The 13082-nt window shown below is 39.8% G+C and overlaps 1 protein-coding gene across 1 annotated transcript in view; it reads right to left on the reverse strand.

The window, feature by feature from the left end:
• The window catches only part of GALNTL6 (polypeptide N-acetylgalactosaminyltransferase like 6), a 1282336-nt gene extending 1270597 nt beyond the window's left edge, over positions 1-11739 (reverse strand). The window contains exon 1 of the mRNA XM_024130813.1: positions 11602-11739. Coding sequence (XP_023986581.1) covers positions 11602-11739 — 138 coding nt within the window. The remainder of the gene's footprint in view (positions 1-11601) is intronic.
• Positions 11740-13082: the final 1343 nt, after the last annotated feature.

The raw sequence follows: 13082 nt of genomic DNA on the forward strand, positions 1-13082 counted from the left end.
GTCCCCTGCATCGGCAGGCCGACTCTCAACCACTGCGCCACCCGGGAAGCCCGGGAAGCCCTCTACGCTTTCTTGAATAAGATCCCCTTGGCGTCCCTGGTGTTTATCTTTCCGTCCATATTTCATATATCAGAACTCAAGATCTTCACCTAGAAATGCTGAGGATCTTGCAGAGCATGTAATTTCCTTCAGCTCGTGGAAGAAAAGTTGAAAGTTTCTAAGGAAGTGAAGCGGAGACACAGTCCTGTTACATAGTTGTTAATCTGCCACCCTCTGTTAAACTAAACTAAAAAAATGATAAAATTCCCTCCACTGTGGAATTAGAGCATTTTTATTTCCCCTCACCTCCCAGTTTTATACAGCTGGCAATTCCTGTGTTTCCAGGCAGTTCCTTCCTGGAAGCACTGGAAGAGGGTTTAAGGCGACACTTCATTCCTTAAGTGACTATTCTGCTCTAGTCTGCAGCAGCCTCACTCTTGGTTTTTCCAATTCTACATTACTGTTGGAAGCAACCAGAAAATAACCTTTAAATTCCAGTTACGTAAAATAATATTCAACCTCGAAGGCCTTCTTAGATAATCCTCTTTGGAAGGTTAGGGTGATTTAATGATACATTTTATAAAATATTTTTTATCCCTTGAGGGCAGAGTACTTACTGAGAAATCAACACCATGTGGAGAGAAAGGCAGGAAAAACCTGGGGGCAAGGTCATCACAAGAGCACTGGTGTCAATGGATATGGGAGGAAGAACTAAGTTCCCTGTTGAAACCTAGTTTGCTCCTGACATGTAGGGCTGTACGAGACCTTGGTTCAAATTAGGAAAACTTTCAAAGTAAGAGCTGTATTATTTCTGTATGGGCTACTGATAGTAAAAAACTGAAAGAGAAAGAAGTTAAAGGTGCTTCAAGTATATTTTTTTTAATGCAAAAGTATTTATATCCTCATGATGGGTCTATGAAAGAGATGGTGTAGGGACATACTTTTCCTTTTTATCCAACCTCAGTTCTCTAGATTCTAACAGGTAATATTAGCTAACTCTTTAAAATAGCTTGCTATTTCACAATGAGAGATGCACCCCAATGTTCATAGCAGCATTATTTACAATAGCCAAGATATGGAAGCAACTTAAGTGTCCATTGACAGATGAGTGGATAAAGAAGATGTGCTACATATACACAATGGAATATTACTCAGCCATAAAAAGAAGAATGAAATAATGCCATTTGCAGCAACATGGATGGAACTGGAGGGCATTATACTAAGTGAAGTAAGTCAGACAGAGAAAGACCAATACTGTATGATACCACTAATATGTGGAATCTAAAAAAATACAACAAACTAGTGATTATAATGAAAAAGAAGCAGACTCACAGATATAGAAAACAAACTAGTGGTTACCAGTGGGGACAGGGAAGGGGGGAGGGGCAATATAGGGGTAGGGGGAGTACAAGGTACAAACTATTATGTATAAAATAAGTTACAAGGATATATTGTACAATATGGGGGATAAAACCAATATTTTATAACGACTACAAGTGGAGTATAAACTTTAAAAATTGTGAATCACTATATTGTACAGCTGTAATGTACATAATATTGTACATCAACTTCAATTAAAAATAAATAAATTTTAAAAAATAGCTTGCTATGTGCAATCCAGTTTTCCAAGCATTTTATGCATATTAACTTATTTAACCCTCACATCAACTCAATCAAGTGAGAAATGTTTTTATACCCATTTTAGAAACAGGAACTCTAAGACTCAGAGAAGAGAAATAACTTGCTCAAGGTCAAACAGGTAGCAAGTAATAGAACTGGAACTAAAACTAGGCAGCCTGGCTCTAACATCCGTGCCCTTAACGACTGTGCATGTTTCCTTTCACAGCTGAGTTAATATATAATTTCTTGTGTTGCTATGGTCTAGGATATTTCCAATGTAGTTGCATTATATGGGAAATTATACATAGCCCAACATTCTGTATTGGTGGAATAAACACTGTATGATCTTGATAAATGTTTAAGAAATCACTTTGCATTTACAATATAGTATAGTAATTTTACATATTTCATGTTTGTTGTGACTAGTTAAGAACAGCTTAACATGATACCTTATACATGGTAAGAACTCAGTTTTAACATAACTTTATTATTAATATAGTATCTTTTACTATTTTATTCTTATTGCTTTTATCATAATCATTTTATTACTTTTATTATTCCTAAAGTATTTTGAAATTCTCGGCAACTGAAGACTATTATCTCCTTATCCTTATAATAAATACCTCCACCCCATCCCACCATCTACCCTATTATAAACTTAATGCCTTGCTTTTTTCCTTTATTCTGTGTATCTGGTCATTATCTGCATTTATTTTGACAAGTACATTGTTGTCTTCTTGGTCAGGTGGCTGCACGGTTTTTTGGCATCCTCATTCAGTATTACAGTCTTCAGTTGTTATTATAGGAATATATATATATAATTTAAATTATATATATATCAGATAGATATAGATAGATAAGATATAGTTTCCCATTTTACGGAACATTTCACTAATGTTTAATTACCTCTACAAATTAGTAAGACAACTGCATAGGGAAATTCTCAGACCCCCCTGCCGAGAGGCTCTCAAACTATTAAAAGCACAGGCTCTGAATTTACCATTTAGCTCATGACCAGCTTTTCTGCATCCCTCCTGCTTGTCTGCACCACCTTCACCCTCCCCAGCGGCCAGTTCCTCACTCTCTCTCTGCACCAGACTTCTTCTCGCTTCCATTGTCTCCTGTCCACCAGGACCCCACATTCAGCCCTTTAATGTCAACGTCGATCCCACCAATAACTCTCATCTATTAGTCTTTCCATTTAATCTTTTACGATTTTGTTTAGTGCTCTACTACTCTCTGTAACTACCATTCCGAGAGTACAAGTAACTACCAAACCCCATGACCTTTTCAGAGTCCTCGCTTGCCATAAACTAGGTAGCTGTTAACACAGATCATTATTTTCTCTTTTTATGGACCCAGAGGGCATGGACTCAAATTTTGTCTTTGCACCTTACTTAACTGTGAATTGGGGTTCTATAGAAGCCCCTGTCTCAGTGAATCACTGGAGGATTAAATCAGTACAGAAAACACTTAGGGCTGGACATAAATATCACACAAGAACATGGTTTCTCCACCTCTTCTAAACTCTAAATAATTAGAATATCTATTTCTTAAAAAATAATTTAGTCCATCCCTATATTATAGGTGCCGTACATGCCTTTTCTTAACTAATAAATCGTAAGCTCACTGAAAACAGATTTCTCTCTTCATCACTCCTTTGCCTCAGGGGCTACACAGTATTCTGCACATACCAAATAAACATCTATTTTATCAATAATGGACAGGCAGATCGATAGTGGTATATTTTATAAGTTTTATTATATCTTTATTAGATGTACACAATATTAAGTTTATTTACTACCTTCTACGGATATTCTAAAAACTGAAAAAATGGTAGTAATACTATTTGCTAAGCTTCCCTCAACGGAGTATTTACTATGTACCAATTTGCATATATTAATCCAATTTGTTTCCTCTGCTACCCTTTAGGAGGTTCTATCTGTGTCAACATATGAGGAACTGTGGTTCAAAGACGTAAAATGTCTTGCCCAAGAGGATATATTTTGGAAAGTGGTGAGATCGGCATGAGAACTTGAAGTATCTGACTTTCCCTCAGCCTAATCCCAACCCTATCTAATTTTCATAACAAGACAGGGCTCAACCCTGTAGGAATGAGGGCCTGCCGGAGAAGTTCAGATCATTCTCTTCCTTTTCTAAAAGCCCAGCACACACAGAGAAAATGTACTGTGTACTGCTTGTTTCTTTGTTTCATGAATATCAATTGTTGCTCTCCAATTCACTAGTGAGAAAATTAAGAATGAGTACAACACCATATGCTTTTTCTGTATCCCTACTGAAGTAGTCAACAGTCGTTTCCACTCAGCTTTTTAATTTTTGTCTTCAGAATTATTCATTGCCTCTGATAACCAAGACTTAAACAACAAAAGTTTAAGTTCTCAGACTCTGACTTGTAATTAATGTAGGGAAAAAATGCCTATATGTGAGCCATGGACTTTATTTGTTATAGCAAGTCAGGGTGGTCACTACAAAGAGGTATCGCTGTGTTTTTCCTCTTTTATTAAAAGCCTCAATTTTAGAAAAATGTTCAATACAATATACCAAAAAAATCAGTCAGTTTTTTTTTGCAGTAAATGATTACATGCAAAATAAAATTAACAACTTGTCCTTAAATACTGGACCAAAAAATTATGGAAAAAAAAAGCCCTTTTACTTTCTAGACCCTATTTATTTGTTTCTTCAACAGTCCTCTCCGCCAGATTTAACATCCCATGGCAAGTCCTGTACCACATTCATTGCTCTGCTGTGCTGTCTTGACATTGCCTTGCAAAGAGAAACCATCTGTAAATATTTATTAAGCAAACACTAATTACCTTGCTGAAGGCAATGATTGCTTATAAACGCTTATACTATGTATAACAATGACCTATATACATTAACCCTTATTATATGCTGTTCAAGATACTAAACATTTAATCCTCACCATAAATAACAACACAAGAATGGTATCATCAGCTCCATCTGACTTAGAGAAAACTGACCTGAAGAAGACCCATGACTCAATAAATGTCCCAAAGTGCTACTACGTGCTGGAACCAGCCTAATTACTAAAAGAGAACGAGACAATATGGAAATTCTATTTCTCCTCAAATTAAGTTCAAGTGGATTCTCTTGCTGGGGAGACATACCACATTTAAGTAAAAAGAAAAAAAAAAAACCAAAACCTCACTCAAACCTGAGTGGGAGTCCTGACAATTTGGTCCTTTGATTACAGTAAGTCCCCTACATACAAACAAGTTTCGCTCCAAGAGTGTGTTCGTAAAGTCCAATTTGTTTGTAGGTACAACAAAGTTAGCCTAGGTACCCAACTAGTACAATCGGCTACATAGTACTGTACTGTAATGGGTTTATAATACTTTTCACACAAATAATACATAAAAAACAAACAAAAAATAAGGAAAACCTTTTAAATCTTACAGTACAGTCCCTTGAAAAGTACAGTAGTCCAGTACAACAGCTGGCATACTGGGGCTGGCGTCGAGGGAACAGGCAAGAAATAAAGACACTGTACTACTGCACTCTATACAGTCCTGTACAGTAAAGTACACAAAAGCACAACCACTTGTACAGGATGCACGCACGTGACAATGTACGCCAGACACGTGAGCTAACTCACGTGATTGGACATGCAAGTGCACGTTCGTATCTTTGAAACTTTGAACTTGAAGGTTCATATGTAGGGAACTTACTGTATAATAAAAAAGATCAAAATGACTGATAATAAAATCTCCTGACTGTGGCTTTCTAGACTTCAAGTACTGAAGTAACATTCCATTGAGGATTTGAGAACTTCAGGTAAATTCGAAATGAACCTCCTCTGCTCTCACTGAGGCACACCGTTCCCTGTAACAGAGAGATGGTAGCCACCACCACGGCCTCTGGCAGCCACGGCTTCCTTCATAATATTACTGGATAACAATAAATTGCACTATTTATAATCTGTGCAACTCTCACAGGCTAAATCCTTACTGTGATCTTCACGCTTCCAGAGACACATGCACTAGTCTTTCTCTTTCTCCAAACTTTCCTAGAATTACATTAATAACATTTAAATGATGCTTCAAACTCAGCTGATGAACAGTGTTTTTGCAGAGTCAAAGCAATGGAAAAAGCAAGAAGTTACAAAAGTACAAAAAAAAATTGTAGAAAGTGAAACAGTTGGGTGGATTTATTTTTTCTTCATAAGTGAGACCATGTGTGTGGATGCATGTACATGTATATGTGTGTTGCTAAATAAGTATGTGAAATGAATACATTTAATTGGAGAATACTGCCAATCTGGCCCATATTTTTTCCCACTAAACTGGAAGTAGAAAAGTAGAAGAAAACATTGATGTGATTTACCTTAAACCCTAAGTATATCTTTTTTTCTTCACCCTCTTTCTGACCACCATGTTGGAGTTTGGTAGTAACAGACATTAACTTATTAGTTGAGGATGGTGGGGTTCCTCACCAAATGTTTCTTGACATTTCTGGATGCCCTGCCCCTTCTTTTCAACTTTAAATAAAACCAGTATAGATATTTTTGTGCCTGTCTAAATACATATTCTCCGCGGCACGAATGTGTCTTATTTGTTCTTTTTGGTTGTCTGTTCAAGCATCACCACTACATTTTGAGCTAATTCAGGAATAGTTAGCTCTGTGGGGTGATGGACAGAGGTCCTAAAAGAGCACGTACCTCATTTATGAGAGTCTGTCTTCACCTTTGTTATGGCCTCCAGAACGACCTATTTCTTTGCACATTTGCACCTTTGACTCTATATCAGCACTTTTGTAAACACATGTGTAAAAACGAAGGAAGGAGAAGAAAAACGTGGTCACGTCTGGTGGTTTTAAGAATCTGAAGTATCGCCTCATCACAAGCAAGCCAAGCAAATCAGAATGAGAGGCTGCTGGACCAAACACCTCCCGACCTGAGGATACACGCCACTTACACCAAGAGTTATTTGAACTCTTTTCCCCTCTTTCAGATTATCCTGGGTGCACCTTAGCTCACTTTCATTTGTATAAAGTGTTCCAAGGAGAGAAGCCATTGCAAACTTCCTTACAGGTTGTCATGGCAACTCCTGACAAAACTTCCACACACAAAACTCAATTATCTTCTCTACACGCTAAAACAACGAACTTCCTCATCTTCTGCCTATATATTCCACCCTTGATTTGGTTTCTCTTATAGAAAAATTAAATGTAAAGGAGGTTAATTGATTCAGCACATCTTGTTCAGAAATGAACAGAGAGGAAAAAAAAAAAAACTGTCTCATTTTTTAACAGCCTGTGAACATAAGATACTGTTCCATGCTGTCTCCCACAGGGCAAGGTGGTGAACTAATCATGTCCAGACCCGCTAGGTCACAGCCAATAATTAAGGCACTTGGTATGGGGGTCTCTGTGTTGCAATCCTGGAGTGCGTCAGGATGGATTTTCCATAAATTCAAGAAAAGGTCCTCCAGCACCCTAATTTAAAATCTATATCTTAGCTAATTAAGAACAGTATGGCTCAAACCAACGCATCACTTCACACCTAGTGTGTTGACAGTGTACTACCACCCTGAGTGCAGGAGGAGTGGAAACCTTACTTTTTTTTTTTTTTTCCTGTTTTTAGCTCTTCCAACATCTAAGATGTTTGCTGGAGAAGAAACACAGACACTCTTGCAGCTTTACGGTCAGGGTGACAAAGAAAAGCATGACAAGGTTTGCATACACTCGGCTCCAAATATCTGACATCTTCACATCGCGAGATAAGTTTAAAATGCCACAGAAAACAGTTCTTGCCAAAAAGATGAATCCTGCTTCTCACAAGTGCGGTGTTGATTGATGTTGGAAAAGTTGGACAAAGATGCTGAGGAGTCTCAGGAAAGTTTTGGGTTGTTTTTTTTTTTTTAAATAACGGAGGTTAAGGCCCACAATCTGTCAAGTACAGCTTACTTGTGGATCTGATCAAAACCAAAATATTACATCACAATATTTTCCACAGCCAAGATGGGATCTCAGGACTTACCATGCAAGCTTGATTAGCCCTGTTTTATAAATAGAAATTCTGAAGTACAAAGAAATTAGAAGGTTCTACAATTTAAAAGTGACTTGAGTGTCTAGTGTTGTTTTTTGGTTTATTTCATGCGGTAAAAAATCCAAGCCAAACATAAGCTGCTAAAATCATTCTGAACAATTCTGAAAACATGTGATTTAAAGTTCTGGGATTTCAATCCTTGTTTTTATTTCAAAAATTGCAAAACCCTCTTCATATTCTGAATATTCTTGAATTATTATTCTCGCACTCGTAATGAGAATCGAGTTGCATCTCAACTTAGTTGCTAAACTACTTTACAGCTGCTTAAAAAAAAAATAATCTATTTAATGTATTTAAGAAAAGATTGTGTTTTGGGGTCCTTTTTATTTACCTGTACTTGCATAAATGATTACAAAGAGAGGTATAATAATGCTGGATGCAGTAGTTTTGCTCTAAAATATTGCTTTGCTTTAACTATCATCCTAAGGCACAGCTTAATTAAGATCTAAATATGTAACTTCAATTCAATGGCAGCTGAAACCAGAGAAGAGCAGGAATTCAAAATCTTAAAGAATGAAATTAGGAATTACTATACAATAACTATACAGTAATCATTTCAGCTAAATATCAAATTCGTTATCAATAGATTATTTTTAATACATGTATATATTTCTAAAACACATAAAGAGGAGATACCTAAATCATCCCAATAACAACAAAAAAGCAACAAATATAACTCAACTGAAAATAACATGACAATTATGATTGAGAATTTAATAACATCTAAACAGGAACTCTAAAATATTTTATAAAATCATAATTTTTATAAATTTTTCATAGACATCTTAAAATTCTTAAGAGCTTAATATTTATTTCTGCAACTTGATTCCAATTGTGCAGAGTCCAAACCATAAAATTAGCCTCTTAATTATTCCATTATTATAGCAATTTTTTTGCTCCTCATTGGTTGTGTGTGGGGGGAAAAACAAGCCTTTTAGGTGAACAATTTAGGGGTTTTTATTTCATATTTTTCCTGCATCATAGATGGGGCAAAGATTTTAATATCATGGGAATTATTACACATATTACTTTTAGTGGGAAAGTACTATAAATACAAATGATTAACTTGTAATTGTATAGAAGACCTGAGAAAATATGTGTGAAATACTAAACACCATGACAATTAATACACACAGTGTCTATCCACGTTTGTTTTCTCTTTTACCTCCCTTTAATTTATCTCAGAATATACTAAAACCGTTTATACTGAGTAGGAGACACACAAACTATTAGTGATGTACTCTGATAAGATACAAGTGAAGAGGATTTTTAAAGTATTAGCCATTCCATTATGTTGAATTTCCATGAAGTATTTTCCCGCAAGCCACTGTACGTTAAACTGTTTAAAACAGCGAAGGTTTCCCACTCCTGGGGCCACACTTAGAACCAGGACTGCCCTGTCCCACAGAATGGCTGCAAAACCAGACTCTTCTTCCAGCACGTGACTGGTTTTGACTCCTTCAGTGCTGACCACTGCCAATGATAAGCATGCTATCCCTTCCCATAGCATTTTACAACTTGGTGATAATATAGAGTAAAAGATGGTTTTTGAAGGACAGTTAGCAATTAACCATGAAAATGTCTTTTTAAAAGAAAGTACTAAATTTAAATAACACATTACCCGATAGTCAAGTTATATGCTTCAATTGAAAACTTATGTATTTAGCTGACTTACTAACTTTGAAATGTAGATACATTTGCAAAATACTACATCACAATATTACGCACGATTAATGCCTCACTGCAAGTCACTTTTTACTTGGTCAAGTGCATTTATATATATATATATATATATATATATATACACACACACACACCCACATATATATGCAGATATATATATATGACTTAACTCTTAATATCCAATACCTGTATAATGAAGTCAACATATCCTAATTTTCTTTCCAATTAGATTTAATAATAGAATAAAACCAATGAAATCTTATCTTTTCCTGTTTTACAATGAATTCTATCTTTCAGTAAGTGATTTCTACCTTTTCAACTTTATTGTGTATCTGTAAGAAAGTATTAGTTTTAAAATCATTATTTAGGCTAAAAAATACTGAAGTATGCAACTAACATTCATTTTACGGCACATACTGCCTTTTCTTTATTCTTGGTTTTAAAACTGCTACCTAGGACTCAAGCTGGAATGCAACGAGATCCCTATCAACCTCAGTTATTTACTCTACAAGGTATGAAACTTTGAGAAACAGCCCCTTCTCTTGCTGTTTCATTCCTTTCACACCCACTAATTTTTCACCTGATATTAAATATCATTTGCACCACAAAAGAACCAGAAACAAGAAAACTGTTTTAGAGATTATAATAACAAGCCAGAGAGTTGGTTTGCCATACTTTATTTTTTTTTATGCCATTGAACAAACAGATTTCTCATTAAGGGTCAAAATCAATAGAGCTGGCGGGAAAGTTGTAAATATCTCATTAATAAGATTAATTAGTGTTTTATGTTAGCTATCCCAGCAAATAATTCAGACGGCTACTGTTAATTGAATTAGCAAAATTCAAGGAAAAATCATTTTGTTTTTGTCATTTTATCAATATTGGAATGGAAATCTTAATCATAGTAATTTTAGTAATTAACTACTAATGTTAACAAAATCTCACTTTCTCTTAAGGGCTGGAGAAATAAATTATCTATATAGGGAAAAAAAGTTTCACATCCAAAGTATCCACCTTCTTTTTTTTATTGGAATGACAGAATATACGGCAAATCAAAGTTATACCCCTATTAGAAAGGATGACAGAAGTCAACAACGAAATGAAAGCATGTCAGCGCTTTCCCTCAGAATTCCAATCCACCAAAGCCCATAAGCAACTATTTATCTTTAAAGTTTAGAGACGGGTAAGGACTCCTTGTCATAATGAAAAAGCAGACTACTTCCATGCATTTTCCAACTCACCACTCACTGTGTAAAAAGAAATTCCACTTTATGAAGTATAAGAACGAATATTTAATTGCCATAAATAACTATTCCTGTTGTCCACAACTGGGCTACCTAAACGCCTTCTGTGTGTGGAAGGTTTAGAGTGTACGTGGCTGATGACCCCAGAAATGAAGAACATTAATATTCCGAGGTGATGCACAGGACCAGCTGAAGAAGTGTTACATCCATATCATGAGGAAGGCTTCACTCTGTTGTTAAAAGTTTAAACGCAGGAGCCAGTTTATTAGTAGTGTTTTGGACGTGAAGGTCAGCGTTTAGCGACAAACTTATCGCCAGACTGCGAAACTGAACGACCTCCTTAGTAACTGCCTGAAGACCTCCCCACCGCACCTTAGCAACAGCGAGGGAGAAAGAGACTCTACGTCTCCACAGGGCACAAAGCTGTTGCTATAACCAAAAATTACAACCAAAAATACAGAAAACTGCAACTTGGTTTTTGAGAACCCCTTCACAAGTTTCACGATTTAACTGGCCCAATTCTCTTTAGTACGGACACGCAAACTCCGTGAGAAGCAAACACAATTCCCTGAGACTGAACTTGTACCAGGCTCTCTCCCACATCCCACAAAGAAGCACAGTTAGTTACCTTTCCTGCACCTCAAGCCAAAAATCAACCTAAAGCTCAACGGTGAGAGGTTATGTCTTCCTCTTGGCCTCTCATCCTTCTTTTCTAGTTTATTTGGCATTTCTCCCATGTCACTGATCGCGACCTTAAAACGGCTACTTGCTTAAACCCCAAGGTGTCTAGAGTCCTGTAACATCGGCTCTGCAGAGACTGCGGAGCGAACCCAAGGATGCCGCACACCTGCTAGCTGTGGCCGCGGCTGCAACCTCACCAGCCTCACCAGCCTCCTGGGATCTTTCCCAGGTAAGCGCGGCACTTACCTGCTGCTCTCCGGGTTCCGTCGATTTCACCAGGTGCTTATCTTTGTACAGAGACCAGAGACCGATACTGGGCAGGAAAATTACAGCCACCATGAATAACAAAGTCATCTGCAGAAATCTCTTCTGTTTCCTCTTCATCGCAAATGATCACAGAGAAGAAAAGTTAAAGGAGATGGTCCCCTGACCGCCTCTTGTGTTTAAAGCCAAAGTCCTCTCCTCTCCCCTGAGAAGCACCAGAAACTGAGGAGAAGCTAAAAACTTTTGCTGTGTGCTCAGCACCAAGGTGCACGATTCAGAGGGAGTTGGGCGTCTGCAGAAGCAACGCAGAGTTACTTTCCCCCCAGAAAACTATGACGAAGGCATCATCTATTGGCTCAGAAGTAAATGACTTGACTGGGGAAATCATTCAGCCTGTCGACCTCCCATTAAAAGAGCAACGGAGTAAATATGATCGTTTCAGAGACTAATCATAAGTTGTGAAAAGGTCAATAGCATGCCGGATACTGAAGAAAACGGGGGTTTGGAGGGCTGGGCTGGGGAGGAGCGGGTGAACAGGAGAGCTGCGTGGGAAGCGGCTCAGCCCCAGCAAGTGGCAGGAAGAAAACGGTCCGCTCTTGACACTGAACATCACCTCCTCCGTCTTCCCTGGACGTCTCCTGCTGCGCTCCCCCTGGGATAACCCACCTGAACTCAAGTTCAAGTCCCTCCGCGGCCAGCGCGCTGGCGGGCTCCCGGGGGTCCGGGCGGGGAAGTGGGGTCCGGGGCAGAAGTGCTCTTTGGAGCGAGGTCCGCGAACTCCCGGGCGCTCACGCACGGTGCCGGCCACCCTCGTCCCCGGGCAGCGGCTCGGCGCCCCGGACGCCCGGGGGCGGGAGGCTCCGGAGGTCCGCGGAGTCCGGCCGGGAGGCGGCGGCGCCGCGCCGTCTGTGCTCGCCCGGCGCCCGGGCTGCTGTCCTCCGCCAAGTGCGCGCCCTGCCCATCAATCGCTCCCGCTCCTCGGCGACGCTCTCACGCCCCGGCGCTCCCGTGACCATCCTCTCCCGGCGACGGAACGTGCCCCGAGGAGCCTCGCCGCACCTGGAGGGCGATGCTCTCACGCTCCCCGCGCCGGGGAGGGAGGGTGGCGCCCGAGCTGAGCGGGCTCGCGGGGCGCGCGCGCGGAGGGCGAGGAGGCGGGGGCGCGCGCAGCTCCCGCCGCCGTAGCCTGCTCGCCTGCCTGCGCGGGGACGAGGCTGTGCCGGCCGCGTGCGGCAGCCCGGGCCGGGCGGGGAGGGCAGCGCCCCGCTGCCCGCTCCTATATAAGCCCGCCGTGACGCCGGGAAGCGGAGGACGGCGACGCCGCCGCGGGACCGGGACTCCAGCCTCTCGCCTGCGCCACCTCCTGTCTCCGCCGGGGCCGTTCGCGCGACCTCGGACCCGCGGGGAGGCCGGCGTCCCCGCTCGCCTCACCCCGAAGGCGCCAGGCCCGAGGCGCAGCGGGA

This window comes from Physeter macrocephalus, chromosome 9 (genome assembly GCF_002837175.3).
Source record: "Physeter macrocephalus isolate SW-GA chromosome 9, ASM283717v5, whole genome shotgun sequence".
Taxonomy (NCBI): Eukaryota; Metazoa; Chordata; class Mammalia; order Artiodactyla; family Physeteridae; genus Physeter; species Physeter macrocephalus.